This window comes from Dromiciops gliroides, chromosome 4 (genome assembly GCF_019393635.1).
Source record: "Dromiciops gliroides isolate mDroGli1 chromosome 4, mDroGli1.pri, whole genome shotgun sequence".
NCBI classification, from domain to species: Eukaryota; Metazoa; Chordata; class Mammalia; order Microbiotheria; family Microbiotheriidae; genus Dromiciops; species Dromiciops gliroides.
Window position 1 is genome coordinate 43,358,684 of NC_057864.1, and position 23,378 is coordinate 43,382,061.

The following is a 23,378-nucleotide window of genomic DNA, read 5'->3' on the forward strand; positions in this document are numbered from 1 at the left end:
GACTTTGGGCCAGTCAGTCATAAATATCTTGCAGTTTCATGTACAATCATCTTTTCTTTAATTCTACTATATCATGGAAATTCTTGTTATTTCATAAATAGAAAATAAAATAAATAATTGTATGTCAACCTCGGCTTTCCTCATCTATAAAATAAGAGGCTTGGACCAGATAACCTACAAGGTTCTTTCTAGCTCTTAATAGAATACATTGGCCCTATAATCCTATGCTGTTATTGTTTAGTTGTTTCATTCGTGTTCGACTCTTCATGATCGCATTTGGAGTTTTCTTGGCAAAGACACTGGAATGACATGCTATTTCCTTCTCCGGCTTATTTTACACATGAGGAAACTGAGGTAAATAGAGTGAAGTAACTTGCCCTGGGTCACACAACCAGTAAATCTGAGGCTGGATTTGAACTCACAAAGATGAGTCTTCCAAGCCACTGTGCCACCTAGCTACCCATAATAATCTGATGACCTGAGATCAAATTCTGCTACTATCATTCACCAGCCAGGTAACTATGCAAATCATTTAACCTTTCTGAGTCTCAGTTTCCTCTTTTGAAAAATGGGTTTAATATCTGTAGTACCTGCCTCACAAAATTGCTGTAAGATTTGAATGACATAATGTGCATAAGGCACTGTGTAAATAGTCCTTTAAAATGTCCTATGAATGAAAATTACTGCTGTTGTCTTTAACATCATAACTCTAGATATACCAAGGGTTTTTTTAATTAGGAAATTTTAGACACTCTATTATAAATGAATATTGTTGTCTTTAATAAGAGAGTTCTAGACATGCCAAAGTTTTACAAAAATTTAGGAAAAATTTTTTTGTCTTTGTAGAGTCTTGATATCTATGTTGGCGGAAAGATGACTTCCTTCTAACTAGTGAATTTTATCCAGGGTCTGTTGAGGGCAAATGAATAAAATTAGCATCTGGTGAAGATGGACAGCAAAAAAAAGGCTAGTCTTTAATTCTTTAGGCCAGAAAAGGAGAGTGAGTGAAAAACCACTTTCCCCTGATTAACTTAGAGAATTCCAAAAAAGTCCATTTGGTTGTTTTCCTGTGTGTGTAATCATTTAATGAGAGGCTTGGGAGTGAAGAAAACTGATCTAGGACATCTGTGTTCAATTCCTCCCTTGGATGCAGACTGACTGTGGGATCCTGGACAAATGGCTTAACCAAGCAACCAGTTGGCTTCAGGAAAATGTCTAAAACTATAAATCGCTGGGCAGGTGCTCACCTGAACTGGTATTAAAAGTCTGTGTCAGTCCTCATCTCCCACCATATCATTTAATGTGCTATATTGGTGTTGTCTATAGATCAGTAACTATTTACCATTTGAGAGAGTTGCCTGGCCCACACAGCCGACATGTTTATAGCCAGTTAACAATAATCTTAAGGGAAACACAATATAATGGCCCCTAAGTCTACATGGTTCCTACTCTCTCAATATCATCCAATGGCTTTGATTCAAGAAACTATCCAGGCTCTGGTGTTCTGATTTAATTAATTAATTGATTGATTGATGATTGATTGATTCAGTCAATCTAGAAGAAGTCTAACCTAACAAAATTAATTACTTTTAAGTATATGGGATAATCAATGGAGCCCCGTTCTTATATATGTGTCAGAGGTGACATGAATAAAGGTCCCCCTGAATCCAAAGACAGCTTTCTGTTCTACTGCTTGCAAACTACTGATAATTGTTATGATTTCTTATGAGGTGACTAAGACTGCCTACTGAGCATAAAAGGGGGAAAAACTAGAACTCCATTATTTTAGCCAAGTTTTGCTTTATATAATTTGGGCCCATCTCTCCATATGAACATAAGCCTCAAAACAGTAGGCAAAATCTATAGATTATTTTTTAATCTATACAACCTGACTGGATTTTGTGGTATTGATTTCTGAGAATCCTGGAAATTGTTAGCCAAACAACCACATTGCTGGAAGGAAATGCTTTTTTTTTTTTTTTTGCAGGAAGTTATTATTTTTTTTATTCAAGGTTTTAAAACAGGGTTTCTTAACCTGTGTCTGTGTTATGGATATCTCTGGTAGGTTGTCGAAGCTCATGGATCTCTTCTCAGAATGTTTTGAATGCATAACAAAAAATGCATAAGATTACAAAGGAAACCAATTATATTGAAATTTACTTGCCAGAATTTTTAAAAAATAAATTCATGGGCCCAAGGTTTAAAGGTTTCTCCACTAGTCCTTCATTGATGCCACATCAGGGTATAGAAGTGGCCTCATGTTCTTGAAAGCTAGACCCTATTGGGGGCGGGGGAGCAGTCCCTGCCTACTTGGATGAGATCTAAGATCAATCAATAAGTAGCCATTTATTAAGCATCTACTATGTTCCAGGCATTGTGCTAAGCACTGGGCATACAAAAAGAGGCAAAAGATAGTTCCTGTCCTTGAGGAATTTATAATCTAATGAATGAAAAGAATGTGAGAGAAAAAGATATCTGAGAAGAAGAAGAGTTTGTTAATTAATACATGAGAAGGGAGGGCAGAGTGATGTGGGGACTGGGCAAAGTTAGGGCTGAGCTGAACAGAAATAAGAAAGAGATGTGGAAAGAGGTAGCAGAGGGAAGAGATTTTCAAATTAGGAGAAAGGCAGGTGAGCTCTGAAGAGAGTCCAAACAGGGATACAGTCATGGTAGAAAAGGATATAACTGTTCCTTCCTACTCCTCCCAAACTCTATTAACAGTGACCTTGCACTTGTGTTCTGTCTCTCTCTGTCTCTCTCTGTGTCTCTCTCTGTCTCTCTCTGTCTCTGTCACTTTCTTTATTTGTGTCTGTCTGCCTCTCTCTGTCTGTCTCTGTGTCTGTCTGTCTCTGTGTCTGTCTGTCTCTCTCTGTGTCTTTCTCTCTCTGTCTCTCTCTCTGTCTCTCTCTCTGTGTCTCTCTCTCTGTCTCTGTCTCTGTCTCTCTCTCTCTCTCTCTCTGTCTCTCTCTCTCTCTCCCCACAAAGGGGCAGGGGCAAGGGCCTCTACAGTGACATCAAGAAAAGAAGCAGCCCATCTCATCCCCTCCTTTCATATTGATTCCATCCATTTCTATTACCCTGACCCCAGTGTTGTTGCTGTCACCTACCAACCTCCAGGACAGTCTCTCACTTCCCTCATTGGCTTCAGCAACTGGATTCTATTCATAACCTCTATTCCAATGCCAGCCATCGTTGTCTTTGTAGTTATTCACATTAATGGTTCTTAAAACAACTTTGTCTCGAGGTTCGCCAACCAGCCCAGCTTGGATGCCTTCCATCTCTTCTCAACTCCAGTCACCCATCAGGATGATTAGAACTTAGCCTTTCTCTTAATCTGAAACTGCTCCATCTCCAAGATCCTGAACTCTGAAACTCCCTTCTCTGATTATCCCTTCTCCTGTTGCCTCCCTCCTCCACTGTCATTCTTTCTCCTTGTGGCATCTGATCTCTCAGCCCCTCCCCCTGTTCTTCTGGGACATTCATTCAACAGTGCGATGCAGTGGAAAGCATGCTGAATTTTGAGTAAGAGGGTTCAACCCAGGCTCTGCCACTCATTGTATGACCTTGAACAAAGCACTTAACCTCTGTGGGCCTCAATTTGTTTCCTTATTTGTAAAATAAAGGACCAGATGACCTTGAAGGCCTGGAGTCAGGAAGGCTCCTGGTTGTGAATTCAAAATCTGGCCTCAGACACTGGCTGTGTGACCCTGGGCAAGTCACTTCACCCTGTTTGTCTCAGTTCCCTCATCTGCAAAATGAGCTGAAGAAGGAAATGGTAAACTACTCTACCTTTGCCAAGAAGACCCCAAATGGACATCATGAAGAGTGGGACGTGACTGAACAACGACAATAAAATCTTTTTCAATTAGTTCAAGATCTATTAACAAGAATCTATTTATTGCTTCTGATATGACTTCATTTCCTCCCTTCCATCTTGACCCTACAGTCAGACATTTCACTAGAGCACTGTCTTCCCATCTCTTGCCCTGTTGTTCTTCCATCGTTCTTACCCTTCTACTTTCTAATCCTTGACTCTCCCCAACATCTGCTCCAGGAGGAAGCAGGAAACTGACCATTGGTCTGAGTTCACTGCAAATTTAAGCTAATATAAACTTGGCCCTCGCCACTATGTGGCGATCATTTTATTCATCGCTGACTCCTTATTCTCTCCTCACAGTAGATATTTTAGACCAATTCCTCTGACCTCAAGCCTCCCACACAACACTCCTTATTTGTCTTTCAACAGATGATCTTTTTTTGTTTTATGCAGATTGAAGTCATCAGTCATAAGCTTTCTCATCTCTCCTCTAGACTCCTGTATCTCTTCATGTCATCACCCATTTTCATCCTTGCCTTTAAAATCAGAATCTTTGGTGGCCCCTTCTTGCCAAGATTCACCCCCTACTTGTGCCCTCATTTTAATCCCATCTATATTCCTTCTCTGTTCCCTTGTGTATTCCTTCCTTCTGTGTTTTCTTTATTCTCTTACTGTCTTCTGGTTTCTTCACAGTCAACCCTTGCTAACCATCCGGGCTCATGATCCCATCCTTTTCCATCTCTTTCAAGAGTTTGTCCTTTGAATAACTCTTTCTCCCTCTTTCTTTACTCCCTTCCCCCAATCTCTTCCTATCTATTGGTTTCTTTACTATTACTTAGAACAATGCCCAGGTCTCCTCCATCCTTGAAACTGAAAAAAATAAAAATAAAAACACCCAAAAGTTTGTTTGACTTTGCCATCCCCTCAAGCTGTCCTCCTATATCTCTCATTTCCTTTCACAAATTTAGAGAAAAAGACATCTCATCGCCTCTACTTTCAACCCCACAATTTGATTGAAACTGCTGTTTTTAAGATTACCAAAAATCTCTTTAATTGCTAAAACCAATGGCCTTTTTTTAAAAAAAATCTCATTCTTCTTGAGCTTGCTATAACCTTTAATACTTGTTGACTTCCCCTCCTATATTTTTTTTCCCTTGGCTTTTATTCAGTTCTATTTAATTCAGTAAACATTTAAGCACTAGGGATGCAGTTAAAAAAAAAAGAGATCCCCTGCCCTCAGAGAGCTTACAACCTAACAGAGGAAGTTAACACAAAAAGAAGCGGGAAAGCGGGGAGGACTTGAGTGGACATACACCAGATGGTGCCTGGTTTGGGCATCTTGTTCCTTTGAGTTGAAATCAAGCAGAGCTACAGATGGAAAGTGCAGACAACATCCCCCAGCTTGAAATTGAGGGCCCTCCACAATCTTTTCAGCCTATCTTTCCAGTTTTATGTCCCACCACTCACAGATGGTGTGAACAAACTCTACATTCCAAACACACTGGACTGCTAGGTATTCCTACCTCTGATACTTAGTAGCTGTGCAACCTTGGACAACTCACTTTACTTCCCTGGATCTAAGTTTCTTTATCTGCAAAATGAGAGGTTTGAAATAGGTAGCTTTGGGGCAGCTAGGTGGTGCAGTGGATAGAGCACCGGCCCTGGAGTCAGGAGTACCTGAGTTCAAATCCGGCCTCGGACACTTAACACTTACTAGCTGTGTGACCCTGGGCAAGTCACTTAACCCCAATTGCCTCACCAAAAAAAAAAAAAGAAAGAAATAGGTAGCTTCTCAGAGCTCTTACAGTTCCCTACATTATTTTCCTTCATTCTCTAACTTCCATGCATTTTGCACAGACTGTTTCACCACTCCCATACCTAAGATGTACTCCCTTCTCTTTTCTTGTTGAAATTGTCAACCAGATCAGAACCAGCCTCTAACCTGTTAATGGCCAGAACTGAACAGAGCAGACCAGAGACAGGAAAGTCAGGAATTAAAGTTTTATTTTCAAAGTGAGGAAAAAAGCCTTGCAAGTAAGTAAAAGCTATAGACATATGTTCCTGGAGGCCCACCCCCTGGAAGGGGGAGATCTCAATATTTATACTAGTAGCTGCACAGTGAGCTGTAGCCCTGACAATGAGGGAGCAGCAAGCATTTGACAAGTTTGATTCATTGCAGGACTTTCTGGGTTTGTCCAGTGTTTGACTTTGATCAGAGAACACCTGGTGAATTATGTGACTAGCCCAGAGGGTGAGATCATCCAGAGGGGGATCACAAAGGATTATTGTCCTGCCAAGCTCAGGGCACAGCTTTCTGGGCAGCCTTAACTCTGGAAATCATGGGGTCTAAGTTTTACTTTGTCAAAATCCACCTCGTCTTTCAAAGACTAGCTCAAATGTCACCTCTCCCATGAAGCCTTTCCTCACCCTACCACCACTTTTGTCCAGAAAATTATAAGGATTCAGATAGTAGCTTTAAAACAATAGATTGACATGACCCATCCAGGCACAATGGCAGAGTTGGTGTGATCACGGTTTACGGTTCCTGAATCATAGTTTTATCCCCAAGTAAAAGTGATTCTCCCTCCTCAAATTTTCTAAGAGTACTTTGTCTTAATCTTTCCTTTACTCCTATCACATTTGTACTTTGTATCATACTCATTCCTGTGTGTGGGATACCATTTTACTACCTATTTTCATTAGATTGTAAATTCCTCAAGGAATGTTCAGTTTTCATTTGTGTTTTCTGGGGTACCAGCACAGTATCTTGCAGACTTAATAATTTTTTTAATTTATTGATTCAAGGATGCTTTAGAGTAAGGATTCTTGAGAAGGGAGCAGAGAACAAGAAGCCCTCTGGTAGAAGACAATGAGCCTATTCTCATTGGAAATTAGGAACTCAGGCACAAGACAGTCCATAACATCTGATCCCCTAGGGTAGCAGGTCTCAGTGTGGTCCAGGGATCCCTGGGTATGCCTGAGACATTTTCAGGAGGGCCACAAAGTCAAAACTATTTTCATAATAAATGTTTTAATATATAATATGGTGAATATAACCCACATAAAAAAGAGCTCTTTAGAAGGTCCTCAATGATTTTTAAGGGTTATAAAGGAATCCTGAGACCAAAAAAAATTGAGAAGTGCTACCCTGAGGGGAAGTTGCCTTTAAGAGTAAAGCTAAAAGCCAAAGCATGCCAAATAGAGAATAGTAAAAGTAAGCTCTTTATGGCAGACTGAATGACTTAGAAACAGGTTTTATCCTCATTAATGGCCATGAGTAAAGTCAGACTTTGGTTTGGTTTTCTTTCTCTTAAATATAGCTCTTCATAATATTTCTACAATTACCTACATCTTTTATAGTGCTTTAAGTTGTACACAGTATTTGTTAACAAAATTTATTTTGTTTGGGAAATTTGAGATGAAAGTCTACCATTCTTCAATTAGGGATTTAACATCTCTTAGAGCACAGACATTGTCTGATAATATGTCAGAAAAAAAATGCCTTCACATGAAAATTTTCTTTGAATTTCCCTACAAACAAAAATTTTTCATAAAGGTCAGTCTAGGAAAAGTTCATACATAGCAAAAAAAAAAATTCTTCTGCATACTTGTTCCCAAAAGTGTTCTGAAATTAGTGGAAAATAAAAGGTCAAGGGAAAACAAAAGAAGGTAAATACCGTACACTCACTGAGTTCTTGTCAACATTCCATATGACTGATTGTTTCCCATTTCCAATCCCTGACATGACTTACACCACAAGTGGTACTCACTTGAACCTGCAGACACAAGCTTTCAGTGCATGGGAGGCTCTCTGAGGACTGAGCCTATGTATTTTCTTTGGAACTCCATCATCTAGCATAGTTCCAGGCACATGTTAGGTGTTTAATAAATTCTTGTTGAATTCTTATTGAAAGCCCTTAAAGAAATATGAAGATTCAACTGTAGAGCCAAGTCGTTTCATCCCTATCTTAGTAATGCCAAACACCACAAGGATTTTTTGAGGGGGGAGGAAGTCTGAACTTATGATTTTTTTGGCGTAGGAAACTTTTATGAAAAAATTCCCCCTATCAGTGCAAACTAATATCTTTTCACTTTTTAGTTTTAGAGTTGCTGGGGGCACTGGGACTTAACCAAGGTCACAGGATAAAGCCAACTCTCTAACTACTTTCAATAGACTATCTCATGTGAAAAGATAACTAATAACAGGACGGATGTTTGAAAAAAATAACTAGCAACAGGAAGCAGTGATAAACACTAATTACATGGTACAGACAAGTTCTATAATCACTCAGAGGAGAGATCAGTTCTACAGAGAACTGGAGATTTGAGCCACTAAAAAACGGCTAGAATCTGGACAGGTAGAGAGGTGTGGGGAGGGCATCCCAGGCAGAGGAAATAGATCAGAGGCACAGATGTGAAGAAGCTAAAGGAATATCCTGGGGAAACTGAACCAGAGCTATAACCAGCATGGGGCAAGGAGGCCTCTGTCTCAGGTGATGCAGAGGGTGTCAAAGGCAGGGAGGGAGGGGTAATTCATGATCTATAAAAGGGAGGGGAAAGTCAGGAGGGGTGGAACCTGGACATTCCCATGGGCTCTGACTTTATCTACTGCCATCAGCCGTGCTTGGGTCTGGGGAAGCAAGTCAAACCTGATCCTGAAAGCTCTTGTATTGAGATATCTCAACAAGGTCCACAAGAAGAAGCATTAAACTTCCCATCCAAAGACTTGGGTTCAAATCTTAGCACGGCCACCACTAGCTGTGCAGTGTGAGTAATCAGTCCAACCCCACTGGGCTTCAGTTCCCTCATCCAAAAAATAAGGGAGTTGGACTAGATGACCGTCTAACATCCCTTCCAGTTCTAAATCAATGATAATAAGGGAAAAGCATAGTATTCCAGCATCATCAGTCCAATGAAACAAATGGCATTTTTGATCATTGTTGTTCAGTCTTTTAGCCGTGTCCAACCCTTAGTGACCCCATTTGGGGCTTTCTTGGCAGTGGTTTGCTATTTCCCTCTCCAGATCATTTTTTTATAGATGAGGAAACTGAGGCAAACAGGGGTAAGTGACTTTCCCAGGATCACACAACTAGTAAGTGTCTAAGGCTGGATTTGAACTCAGGTCTTCCTGACTCTAGGCCCAGGGCTGTATCCATTGCACCCAAAATCCTCACTTCATAAAACCTATTGACTTTAAGAAGGAAATAAAAATCTCTGATTATTCCTTCTGTTGACATATAATGTAATATAATCCGAACTTTTCTGCTTCTGTCTGTGGAGAGAGAGACAGGAAAATGTAAAACAGGTCATAAGAATATGGACTGAGAGATGGGAGGGAACCTCAGAGACCCCCTAATCCAATTAGTTCATTTTACAGAGGAGTAAACTGAGGCCTGGGGAGATTGTGATTTGTCTAAGGTCACACAGGCAAGAAGCATTGGAGGCAGGGTAGACCTCAGGGCCTCTGATTAATTGAAGTGGTGTCCTTCCCACTACCCCACCTCCTCCTTTGAGAACCAACTGCTAAGACTACAGAAGTCTGAACAGAAAGTTTAAGTATTTTTTCTGGACCATGGTTTGTTTCAAATGGGAAAACATTGGTGCAAAAGGGACCGTCCATATCTATAAGGAAATGTACCTGGGCCTCAACTAGAACTTCATTTGGGGATGAGAAGTGGTCCTTCCTGGGAGCTTTCATCAACTATGCCAAATGGGACCTCTTGGCTTCTGTTCACAGATCATGCAGCAGATGAGCGACCATCGCTATGACAAATTGACCGTGCCTGATGATGTGGCTGCAAACTGCGTGTATTTAAACATCCCCAACAAAGGGCATGTCTTGTTGCACCGAGCCCCGGAAGAGTACCCGGAGAGTGCCAAGGTAAATTTGAGCCTGCTGGGCTACCTACCATGCACTATAGAGGCCCCAGCGCCCAAGCTGGCAAACTTTCATTTCTAAGACTAGTGACTAAATGGCAAGGGTTCTTTTTCATTAGACTTCCTAAATAAGCCTTGAAAATATTTATTTTCAAAAATCCATTATATTTTCTAATGTTTTAATAAACATATAGTTGCGCAAAATATACGTTGAATAGAGGCAGCATGCCTTGAGGTCAGGAAGACCTGAGTTCGAGTCCAGACTCAGACACATATTAACTATGTGACCTCACTTCTCAGTATCCCAGGTAGCTCTATTATAAATGATAAATAATTATATTATATTATTATACAAATAAATTGTATAATTTTATTATATGATAAATATTATAATAGATTATAAATAGTGAGCTGCATCAGTGGTAAGAGTCCCCTATACATATATACCTATCTATGTGTGTAGTATGTGTTCATGCATGCATGTGTGTGCGCATATGTGTGTGTAGATACAGGTATTTCAAAAGTCATAAAAGACACTTAATAAATCCTGATTGACTAAGTGACTAGTTGTGTTAAAGGCTTTTCAAATAAGCATCTGAGGTAGTGGGGAGAGGGACTGTGGTTGTAACAAGAAGCACTCTAGATTTGGAATCAGAGCTGGATTTTAATCCTACATCCATCACTTACCATCTGAGTAACAAATAACAGGCAAACTACAGTCATAATAGCCGACATTTATCTAGCGATCGGTTTACATGCATTGCCTCAATTGAACTTCACAGCAGCCCCGTGAGGTGGATGCCACTGGTGATATCATTTTACAGAGGAGGAATATGAAGCAGAGATGTCCCCTGACTTCCCTGTTCCAAGTCCAGGCCCCCCTTAGACTACACTGCTCTTTTCTCATCACATTTCATCTCTCTGTGCTTAAGTTTCCTCCTTGCAAAGTGAGGAAATTGAGCAATGTGATCTCAGATTTCTTCCACTTCTAAATCCTAGGATGTTACCCAATAAGAGAAATAAAGTCAGCTCTAGCGTTCTGTGAATCTCTGAATCTGACAGTCTGCCCACTGTCTCCAGTTACATAAATGCACCTCCAAAATCGAGACATTCACTGAAAATGGGGTTTTTAATGAAGTTTGTCGTTTTGTGGCAAATCTTTCCAAAAACTCCTGATTGGTCATCTTGGGGTCACTTCAATTCAATTCAATTCCACAAACATTTATTTAATACCAAGGCACTTTTGTCAGGGACTGGAAATACAGAGATAGCAAGGGACCATCTGTGAATTCAGGACTCTTATCATCTAACACTGGGAGAAGAGCATGACATAAATAAGGGTATCATAAGGGTGAATGGGATGTGGGGATAGAGAGGATCAGGAAAACTGCTATGAGAACTTTTTAAGAATCACTGACTCTGTGGGGCAGCTAGGTGGCGCAGTGGATAGAGCACCGGCCCTGGAGTCAGGAGTACCTGAGTTCAAATGCGGCCTTAGACACTTAACACTTACTAGCTGTGTGACCCTGGGCAAGTCACTTGACCCCAATTGCCTCACTAAAAAAAAAAAAAAAAAAAAAAAAAGAATCACTGACTCTGAGAGTTGGAAGGGACTCAGCAGCCATCTACTCCAACCCATATGGGAAAGGGATCCCCACGGTATGTTATTCAACAAGTGATTATCCAGCCTGTACATGAAGACCTACCACCTCCCGAGGCATGCCTTTCCACTCTTTTTTTCCTGTTTTTGGGGGTTTGTTTTTGTTTTTGTTGGGCAGTGAGGGTTAAGTGACTTACCCAGGGTCACCCAGCTAGTAATTGTCAAGTGGATGAGTCTGGATTTGAACTCAGGTCCTCCTGAATCCAGGACCATTGCTTTATCCACTGTATCCCCTAGCTGCTCCCCATTCCACTCTTAACTTTCATTTTGAGGAAGATTTTCCTAACTTCTAGCTTAAATTTGCAGCTCTCAACCATTTCTCCTGCTTCTGCCCTCTAGAGCTCAACAGAACACAACCAGTGCCTCAAAACTATGGTATCATTTTCCCTCTCTGACCAAGCTTTCTCTTCTCCAAGCAAAATACATCCAGATTCCCCAAACAGTTTTCATATGATATGGATTCAAGGTCCTTTACTATCTTTGTTGTCCTCCTCTGGACACTCTCTAAATTAATCAGTGTCTTTTTTTTTTTATTCTATTTAACTAGAGAGAGAAAACTCACTTTTACTTGGGTGGCATGGAAGAAAAAGGAAGCAGAGAAGGTGTCATCTAAATAGGACCTTGAAAAGAGAAATTAATTTCAAAAGGTAGAGGTAAAGGGTAGAGGTGAGAGTAGCCTGCATCAGGAACTGGTATCTAGGAAAGGATGAGACAGAAATAAGTGTCAGACAAGTCCAGTTTGGATGGGATGCCATGGAGAAGAGTAAGACATAAGGCTGGATGAGTAAGTTAGGGGAATGTGTTGGATCTTGAATTCCAGAATCACAGTTTAAACTTTTTACATCAGGTGATGTAGAGCCATGGAAAGTCTTTGTGTTGATCACGGCAAACTAGGAGAGTAGGAGATTGGTGGTACCATCAACAACAATGGAAAAGTTGAGAGGGTAGGTAGGTTATATGGGGGTGGGAAGGATGGATCTGTTTTTAGACGTGTTAACTTGAAGTGATGGCGAAAAATACAGGTGGAATTATTCAGTAAGCAGTTGGAAATATGAGGCTGGAGCTCTTGGGAGAAATTGGGATAGAGGTATAGATATGAGAGTCAAGTAATCATCGAAGCTATGGGAGTGAATCAAATAATAGTGGGTAAGTTGAAAGACCAAAGGAAATCTAGAACAGAACCTGGGGAAATGCCCATATTTAAGCATAATATATGTATACCCTCTACATGTAAAAGCATGTGTTGAGAGTTGTCCAAATATTTAGATGCTGCAAGAGTAGTGTCACTAGATGTGATTTAAGGTCTAGCCCACTCTGCAGAAAGGAGACACAAGGGCTGTGCTGTCACCACCAGCACCCTAGCTGGAGGGAGGAGGGCCTAGCAGCCTCCAGAATACCTGAGGTTGAGCCATCTCTCCTATAGTCTCCAAGAGGAGTATTGAGCTAGAATTGTCTCTGCCAAACACCCCTCAAATGTCTCTGTTCTAGGCGTGCAATAGGTTCAGAACAAAAGCTCTTAAGGGAAAGGATGACCCTTAGCTCACACTTACCAGCTTAGCCCCTCCTCACCAAAACCTAGTTACACAAAGACCATCACAAATAGTGAACAGTGAATAAACCCCATTTTTCCAAACAAAAGAGCAAAGAGAAATTGGAGCAGTTCTACACATTAGAATATACCAAAAGAGGGGCAGCTAGGTGGCACAGTGGATAAAGCACTGGCCCTGGCTTCAGGAGGACCTGAGTTCAAATCTGGCTGCAGACACTTGACACTAGCTGTGTGACCCTGAGCAAGTCACTTAACCCCCAATGCCCCGCAAAAAAACAAAAAGAATATACCAAAAGAGATACAAGTTTAAATGAGCTCTTCATTTGGGAGCAAGATAAGATCTCTGATTAAACCAGGAGAGGAAGAGTGATTTCAACCAAGGAGGTCCTCTCTCAGCAGTCTCTAGAATTGTAGGCCCTTTTAGGACCTACTTAGGGCCCTACTTTAGGGCCAATTTAGGAATATGTAGATGTCTAGCTACACCTTGGAATTCTACCATCTGTCAAATCTTTCTCAGTCTCCTGACCTAGGGGTTCTCTTCTGTGTCTCTGAAGAATGTCTTAAACCAACACAGTAAGTCCCTTACAAAGGTGTCAGCATTTCTTCTTCTAATCAGGAGTCACATCTTCCTCCATATACAAACAAAGCAAGAGCTAGGTGGTGCAGTGGATAAAATACCGACCCTGGATTCAGGAAGACCTGAGTTCAAATCCAGACTCAGACACTTGACACCTACTATCTCTGTGACCCTGGGCAAATCAGTTAACCCTCATTGCCCCACAAAAAAATAAATAAAAGTAAAATTAATAATAATAAAATAAAACATACAAACAAAACACCATGAAAAACCATCCCAGGCTTGGCTGGAAGGTAATATAAGGAATAAGAAAAAGATAGGGAGCCTTCAGAAGAAAATCTAGAATATAATTCTGGAGAAACCAAAGGAAAAGAGAGTGTCAAGCAGAAGAGAGTATTTGCAGTATCAAATACAAGTCAGAGTTAATGAGGTCAAAATAGAAACCATTGGATTGTGGCAACAAGCTCATTTGTGACCTTGGAAAAAGTTGTTTCAATAGAAGGAAAGCTAGATTACAAGACATTGAGGACTGGGATGGTAAGAAATTAGAGGCAGTGTGGTCTACTCTTTCCAAAAGTTTTGCAGTGAATGGGCATGAGAGAGTAAAGTAAATTGTTTGAAAGAGCATTAAGGTCAATTTGGGGGGAGATGGGGCATTAGGAGGAATATCAAGTGTATTTGTAAGCTTTGCGGGAAAATTTCAAGCTGTATGGAGATGGAAATGGTTAATGTATCTGGGTAATGGAAATAACCTTTGGGAGAGAGATGGGAAGGAGATGGGATGGGATGGAATAGAGAGTACAGCTAAAGATATTAACTCCAGTAAAAAGTCTACCTTCCACAGTCCATCAACAAGCATTTTGCTTTGTGCCAAACACTGTGCTAAGCAGTGAGGATACAAAGACACTAGTGAAACACTCACTACCCTCAAGACAGTTATGGTCCATCAAGAGATACAGCATAACACATAAACAAAATAAACACAAGGTTAATTTGGTGGGACACTAACAGCTAGTGGTGGAGCATCAGAAAAGTTCTTATGTACAAAGTAGCACTTGAACAGAGGTTTGAAGGAAACACGAGGAGGGAGTGCATTTCAGGCATGGGGAACATGCAGTGCCAAGGTGAGAAGATAAGAGATGGAGTATTTCATGCAAAGAACAAGGCCAGCTTGGCTCAGACTTGCAAGCAGTGACTGTCCTAATGAGACGGTGTGGTCACAGGCAATGTTTAATATAAGCAGAAGCTACATTTTCCAAATGACAAAGAGCAGTATCCCATCAACAGGGTGAAGAGGTTAAAAACTGCTGACCATCTGTCATTTATGTGTCAATGCAGCTAGGGCAGCTAGGTGGCACAGTAGATAAAGCACTGGCCCTAAATTTATGAGGACCTAAGTTCAAATCTCACCTCAGACACTTACTAGCTTTAATCTTGGGCAAGTCACTTAACCCCAATTGCCTCAACTATCCAGGGCCATCTGAAGTCATCCTGATCTATGTCTTGTCCCTGAACTCAGACAGCTCTGGAGGAGAGAGTGAGGCTGGTGACCTTGCACAGCCCTCCCTCATTTCAATCCAATTCGGTGTAAATCATGACATCACCCAATGTCATGGTCCTCTTCAAGAAGGAAGGATAAATGACAACAACCAAAGCCATCTGAAGGGGTCTCTAGATTGGTATTCTAAGGAATTTCCCCAAGGGCAGCTCGATAATTCCCTTCCCAGTCCAAGAATCTCCCCTTGACTTCAAGGCATGTCTTTTTTCCACTCCTGTAATTTCTGGTTAATCCTGTTAAGCAGGAATCACTACACATCTGGCTTTCTGACTCATAATCCATGTTCACATGCCTAAAGGCTTTGTGCAAGAAGTGTCCTTGTCTGCTCCTAGAAAATCAAACAAGATATTTCCACCAAAGAGAATGGGAAGAATAGTACAATATAAGATTCTAAAGTAACTGCCGGATTTTGTTTCTTGACATTTTAAATTGTAGGAATATATCCAAACATTTCCTAATTCCATATCATTCTTAGGCTAATTCACACTATTCAGTCAATCAGTAAGCATTTATTAGGAACCTGCCACATTCCTGGTGCTTTGCTAGACTCTGGCAACACAAATATAGAAGAAAGGAAGTGCTTGCCCTCAAGGCACTTACACTCTACTGGAGTTCTGCAGTACTTTCCACCTATCTCCCAACCACCCCAGCTTTTTTAGCAGCTAAAAAAACCTAAATGTTAGAAGATTGGGCAGGTAAATATTTGCAGTTGCTAAAGTGGATGAGGCCTGGGTAAGTCAGAAGGGACCTAGCTGCTAGCAGCTACTTGGTGAAGACTCCCAGACAGGTCATGCTTTTACCAACTCTAAAATCTTCCTTCAGTAGCCATTTAACTTGTTCTGAGTAAGATCTCAGAGTGACTTCTGCTGCTGTTCACCCAAGAAATTGGCTAGGTCTCTGAATTTACAGTCACTCCCTCTTCCCCCTTATAGGATTACAACCATATGCAGTATTCCTGTTTTAAATTTTCTTTTTGCTTTTCTACTACCTAAGAATATGAAAACACACACACACACACACAATGCAACAACAGTGTTCCCTGGTGTCTTGTTTCATTGGAGGTGCTGGGTAGGGTGGGTGGATTGGGTTTTGTTTTTGCAAAATGCTATTACCTTTTGTAAGATTGATTTTTTTTTGGTTTTTGGTTTTTTTTTTTTTGCGGGGCTGTGGGGGTTAAGTGACTTGCCCAAGGTCACACAGCTAGTAAGTGTCAAGTGTCTGAGGCCGGATTTGAACTCAGGAACTCCTGAATCCAGGGCCGGTGCTTTATCCACTGCGCCACCTAGCCGCCCCATGTAAGATTGATTTTTAATGGTTGGGCTTTCATGGTATTTTTTCCAGTGTAGTTACGAATTTCAAATTTGATGCCTTGCTCCTCTTAGTGTCAGATGATGCTCAGCTGCCATTTTAAAACTAACTTGAGGGGCAGCTAGGTGGTGCAGTGGATAGAGTACCGGCCCTGGAGTCAGGAGTACCTGAGTTCAAATTCGGCCTCAGACACTTAACACTTACTAGCTGTGTGACCCTGGGCAGGTCAATTAACCCCAATTGCCTCACACACACACACACACACACACACACACACACACACACACACACACACACACACACACAAAACCCAAAAAACTAACTTGAGTGGAAATGCATCATCTAAATCAGGGATTCTTAGCCAATTCCTTGTCACCCTCTGTGTTTTATTATATGCATTTCAAAGTGTTATTCTGAGAAAGGATCCCCAGGCTTCACTGCCAGAGGGGTCTGGGACATAAAAAATATATATATTAAGAACCTCTTATCTAAATAATGTTTTATTTTCCAGCAACATAGGTAGAGAAACATCAAAGTTTCATAAAACTTCTAAGTTGATTGAAATTCACTCCAAAATAGACTCCCATGTTCACTTAGCTCGCCTCTTATGGAGTGTTGAGGAAATGGTGGTCATTTTTAATAACCATAGAGCTACATTTCTGATATAGGCCAGCCCCCATACCTTAAGGATCACTTAATGAGTAGCCTATTAGTAATGAACCTCTATCCACCCATGGCTAGGCTGCTCCTTGGGAAAATAAAATTCCAGGGTCCATAGGATCCAGAATGCTATATGTCTTACTGTTGGCCAGAGCCTATAAGCATACCCTGTAATAGCCTTTGAGAAGCCATGGTGGCCCAAGATGAGATATCCAATCCAAATATGGCACTCTAATAAACTCAAATGCAATTCCCTATTCAGTCATTCCCCTCGTACCTCCAAGCCTTTTCATAGGCTGCACATCTTGAGTTTGACATGATGGCAGGGCATCCCAATGGGAATGTCCAGGAGGCAGGCAGAAGTGGGGGACTGGATCTTGTAAAAGATCCAGAATAGATATACAGACTTGAGTCATTTCCAGAAAGACAAGAGTCGAAACTAGAAAACCAAATCAGTTCTCAGGCAAAAAAAAAAAATGTAGAAGGAAGAGAACTGAAAGAGGTAAAAACTGAGCCTTGGGGAAACTCACATGGTTAAGAATGTGAGGAAAGTGTGGTGGGGGAAAGGGGTTTAGATTTGAGGTGACTGGATAGAAGGAAATGTGTGAGAAAGAAAACTTGGAGAAATACTGAATTTAAATCAAGAACAAAAACTGTTAGAAAATAGTTGGTTGAACAATAACCAGATGAAATCTAGGAAAAGACTAGTTCAAGTGATTCTTGATTCACATCACTCCCTTTCACACACTCTACTTTCTCATCAAAGTCTACTTTCTCTCCTTCTAGTCAACCTGCCCTGTTTGTTGTTATTGGGACATGACAGCGCATCTCCTGTCTCTACCTTTGCTTAAGTAGTCTGCCATGTCTGACATCATTCTTTTCATAGGAACTCTAGCTTTCCTTAAAGCATAATTCAGGCACCTTGTACATAAGACCTTTCTGCCAGCTACTAGCACTGCCTCCCTCTTGAAATAACTTTATATTAACTCCCATGTGGACAAGTTATGTCATACATGGACAAGATGTATTTCACCCCAATCCCTTTATTGTCAAGGACCAATTTTCTTTGTCTCCTACCCAGCACCCAACACAGTACCTTGCAAATACTAGGCACTTGATAAATGTTAAATTGGATTGAATTGAATGATAGTAAAGGGGTTTGCTCACTCAAAATAGCTTCCTGAAAAGGGGATAATTTTATGAACAGAATCCCTTCTCATCTCTCTATCCACAATCCTGTCTTGCTTCAAGACTCCACTTGGATATCACCTTTTCCATATGGACCCAACCTCTTTTAGCTAAGAGTATTCTTTCACTCTTCAAATTTTTCCCTAGCAAAGGACTTCTTAACCTGAGGTCTGTGAACTTTCCCAAAAGTATATTTTGATAACTTTCAATATAATTGTTTTCCTTCGTTAGTCTAAATATTTTATTTTATGCATTTCAAAAACATGATTCTGAGAAGGGATCAATAGGTTTCACTGGACTGCCAAAAAGAACTCAGGTCTCAAAAAAAGGTCAGGAGTCTTGTTCTGTATCACTTTTTTTTGACATCTTTGACCCCATCATTCCCTGTTTTGTGTTGAACTTAACACTTCCCTTCTCATATTTCCCCCAGTTTGAAGGTAAGCAAGCCCCTTAGGACAATGATGGTAGGATAATAGGTTGAGAGACATAAGGGACCCCAAAGGTCATCTAGTCCAATTCCTTCATCTTATAGATAAGGAAGAAAGCCCAAAGTCACACAAGGTGGTAAGCACATGACCCAGGATTAAAGCTCAGATCCCTCTGACTCTAAAATTAACTGTATTTCCAGTGCACCATGCTGTTCCATTTTCTTCCTTCCTTCCTTTCTTGCTTGCTTTTTCTTTCTTCCTTCCTTCCTTCCTTCCTTTATTTATTTGTTCATATGTGTATGTGTATATGCATACATGTGTGTGCACATGTATACATATGTGTGTGCACGCATGTGCATGTGTGTAGCACCAGGCCTTGTACTTAGTATTGTACTCAACCAACACTGAATTGAATTATAACACATTCTTACCTTGGAAGACAAGAGTTTAGGAATGTCTACTACACCACCCAACTGCCTCAAAATAGTGAATTGCAAACCACTTTATCAATTGTGTGAGTATGCGTGTGTGTGTATGTGTGTGTGTTTCACCCGTACCTTGAGATGAAATGAATGACAGGATTAATTGTATACACTGATTTAAATGTTTTATTGCACTGATGATCTTTTGATTCAAGATAGAATAAGGGTTGAAAGGAGTTACCAAAAAAAAAAAAGTGATCCTCTTTTTCAATCTTTTTCATTTATTCCTACCATAGGTGTTTGAAAAACTGAAGGACCACATGCTGATACCTGTCACCAACACAGAACTGGAAAAGGTGGATGGACTACTCACCTGTAGTTCAATTTTGATTAACAAAAAGGTAGACTTGTGAGTCCACAGAATCCCCTCCTTGTCACTGGCAATAACGTACATGCAAGGCCGATGACTCTGTACCCAGTCGTGTTTTGATTGACAATCTACTGTGCCACGATGCTACTAATCTGTGTTTACAAAAGTTAATTCTCATTTCCATTCTGTTTCATCATTTGCTTCTCTCCTCACCCCAGGTGGTACTTAAGCTGTGGATTTGATAGCTGAATAAGTCTAGGAAATATAAGTCTTAACAAACTATTAAAACTTGATTGGAGCAAGGGAAACACTCGTCTTAATGACTTACAGAAAATCCTTTGAGATACCAGGAAATTCGGAAGAATGCCTTGATCAGATAATCTCTCTTCTCTATATATCATCTGCATATATTAGGATTCCTACAGAATTCTTTTTCTTTTTCTCCTCTCTCTCTCTCCTTCTCCCTCTCCCTCTCCCTTTCTCCTCTCTCCTCTTTCTCCTTCTCCCTCTCTGTTTTTCTCAAATTTCTTAATTTTGTCCTCTAATAACTTTTGCCTCTTTTTGTATCCCTAGCACTTAGTACAGTGCCTGACATATCACATAGTAGGCACTTTAATGCTAATTGACTATTGACTATAATAGATCTAGAGCTGGGAAGGACCTCAGAAGCCATCTAGTCCATTGTCCTCATTTTATAGTTGAGGAAACTGAGGCCTTCTCTCTTTGCTTTTTGTTGTTTTTTGGTTTGTTTTTTTCTACACACCATTCCCTCTCTTCTCACAGCCACCTTGACATTGACTCATCTTGGGCCTCTGGGTAGTAAAGCTTTAGCCAATACACCACCACCATGCAATTCCACTCTGGCCTCAATACAGTCTGCCTCACTATTACAACTTCTGCCTTAAGGAATGGGCAAATGGGCTCCTGAGCAGAATCACGACCAAAATCTGGGTGGCGGCTTGGGAAAGCATGACTATGCAGGGGGGCACCAGGATGGGGCTGGCCCCAGAGATTCAAATTCCAGAAGAGTTAGAGGTCCACACCTAGACAAGCTGCAACCTCATCTTCTGCTGATAACTCAGATTCCCTGCCTAAAAATTCAGGTGGCTATGACAAGTCTAAGCATTAACATGCTAAATAGAAATTAGAGGAACTAACAAAATCTATCTCGGAAATACTATGCTAACTTTGCATCTTATAAAGTCTTTGTGGGGATACTTACATTTGCATGCTCTTCCCCCTTGTGGGGCTCCCCAATACTCCAATAGATAAGTGAGCTCACTGAAGTGGGTAGTCCCTTCCCCAGCGTATAAGTCTCAACCCATTCATGTCTGCCCGTTCCTAATGACTCTTGTCCATAATCTCCCATAAATCTATCACAGGGATTCCATTTGACATGCTAAGGGGTTTCCTCTCATCTGGGAATCCAAATCATTTGGGGGCATATTTTTTCAATTTTAAAAAAAGTTTTCTTTTCCTTATTTATTATATTCCTGTTTCTGTCCTTCTTGTCTCTCCCAAGAGTCTGTTTTTTAAAATTAAGAGTATGCTATTTCCCCCAAAAAAGGAATAACATCCAAAAATGAATGTGCACGCTAGGAGCATAACTCAAAAAGAATGGAGCATCATGTCCCTGATGAAAGAAGTGATTGGGCAGTCCCTACATGGCTAACTTGGACCTGAGACCAGCTTCACATAATAGAAGACTTTTTCCCCAAACTTCCATGAATATTTATGATGGAATTCAATTAAATCCCATTTCTCCTGTAACTCTCAAATTGCACAACCTTCAGAATGACTCAGGCAGCACAAAGGAAAATACCACAGTGAAGTAAAAAGCCATTGTCTTTTTTCTTCAACTTGAAAGAGTCCACCCCTACACAGACAAGGGAAATGGTATTTTCCATGGAAAGATGGCTGGTTTCAACACGTTATCAACTTCCCAGTCATCTCCACCTTTCCTGTGGATTTGGGGATAAGGAAAATTCAGAAAACACTTGTTACATTCTTATTCTCTTTAGCTGTTCCTTCCTTGCCAACCTACATGTATGTATGTACAACCTACTCAATCAGCAAAAAAAAAAAAAAAAAAAAAAAGACACATAGCTACAACCTAACTCAACCTACAAATACTTTAACTAAACTATTTAATAGCCCTCTCAGTAGATAGCAGGAAGAACTCAACCTGGATAAACCACGAAGAAAACAGACATGTCACCCTCCACTTGAGACTACTTGTCTTCTCTATTTAGCCTAGGAACCAGAGGAAATGTCTCCAGATCCTCATTGCTCAACTTTTTAATTCTTATCATGTGCAGACATCTGATCATGTACATCCTGTAAATGAAACATTTGCTGGTCATTGTTATATTTCAAGTTGTCAGAGATGAATAATCCCAAATTCAAATAAAAATAGGGAAATGCCATACCAACAAGGGAGAGAATATTGACCACGTTTTGTGGGGAGGCAAGAAGGAACTTGAACCCTGTGGAAATGATTAACCCCTTCACGTCAAATTTGACCATAGACAAAAGAAGGACTGACTTTGAAGGGTCCATATCACAAAGAAGGAAGGAAGGAAGGAAAGAAAGAAAGAGGGAAGAAGGAAGAAAGAAAGAAAGGAAGGAAGGAATAAAAATTAATAAGTAAGTTTAGTTTAGTAAGAGTAACTTATATTACTTCCATCCATTATTACAATCTGATGATCATGTAACCCTGCCTATTTTTAGTCAATTGCAAGGTGAATAAAATTCTCTGAATCATCTTTCCCCAGAATTTCATTTTGTTGTTCTTCTCTTCTCCTTTCTCTTCTCCTCTCCCTCTATCTCAAGAAATGACGTCAAATTGGGGCACCCCTTCCCCAGAGCCTCATCCTGAATTCTTAAATCAACCTCTATATCACACATTATATTTCCCCTTTTGTGATACTCTGTGTGACCTGCCTGTTATGGACCTTTAAAACACACACAGAGCACAATAGTATTTCTTTGATACCAACCGTATAATGTCCCCCACACTGGTTGATGATGAATTTGTAAGGACAGACAAACTGTAACAAAAACTCCCTTTGACACAAGCAAGTCAGTGTTTTATTCAAATAATCGAAACTTCAAATAGAATTACTTAACCAGCAAAATTAAATCAAATAGGGGGGATACAAAGAAATTTCTTTATTTCTTCAGGGTTTTTTCAACTGTGGCAGGTAACTATAGAAACCAATAAACACAGGTCTTTTACCAATTATTTTACTCTTTTTTATCTACTATGAACAGAATATTAAGGCCATCTCTTCACCTTATGGTAAAAACTACTTAGTAAATGAATAATGTAACTTGTATAGAGTTGCATGGAAATCTTTATAATTATTCACCATTTAGTATTGCATTGTTGTACAGCTTGCAAATAGGATTACAATATGGCGCTAGATTTGGTCAGTCTCTCCCTCTGATCATGTCCTGCCGGCCAGTATATTGTTAGCCTCTTTTTGTGTGCCAAAATCATAAATATCCTAGTCCTTTAGGCCAGAGAAATTCTGCAATGATTTTAGTCTCTTGTAATTCCAATATTTGATGTAAACCAGTTATTATGGAATAAAGTGTCCGTCGTGCTGCAAATGGGGCTGGACTTTCATTTGTGATGGAAAACGTTGTTCTGAATCAATCATTCTCAAAGTCACTAAGAGATATCAAAAATAGGGATGAGGGAGGGGTCTAAATTCTTTAAATTCCCCTTCTTTAAGGGATATGTGCCAGTGTACTACAAGGGCTCTATGATCTCATTCATGTGGGTATTCCCTCCAACGATGCAAATCCCAACCCATCCATGCCTGCCCATCCTGACCCAGATTAGAAATGCCTGTACGGCAACTAGGATAAGAATCTTCAAATCATTTTTGAAGTTATGATTCACTCTTGCAACTTTAAAAAATTATACCCACTCATAAAATGCTATAGTGGAGAAGAA

General features: G+C 40.3%; 1 protein-coding gene across 1 annotated transcript in view; it reads left to right on the forward strand.

Annotated features, from left to right (window-relative positions):
• The window catches only part of DDAH1 (dimethylarginine dimethylaminohydrolase 1), a 207,654-nt gene extending 184,625 nt beyond the window's left edge, over positions 1 to 23,029 (forward strand). The window contains exons 5-6 of the mRNA XM_044001947.1: positions 9,555 to 9,698; positions 19,341 to 23,029. Coding sequence (XP_043857882.1) covers positions 9,555 to 9,698; positions 19,341 to 19,457 — 261 coding nt within the window. The 3' untranslated portion in view covers positions 19,458 to 23,029. The remainder of the gene's footprint in view (positions 1 to 9,554; positions 9,699 to 19,340) is intronic.
• Positions 23,030 to 23,378: the final 349 nt, after the last annotated feature.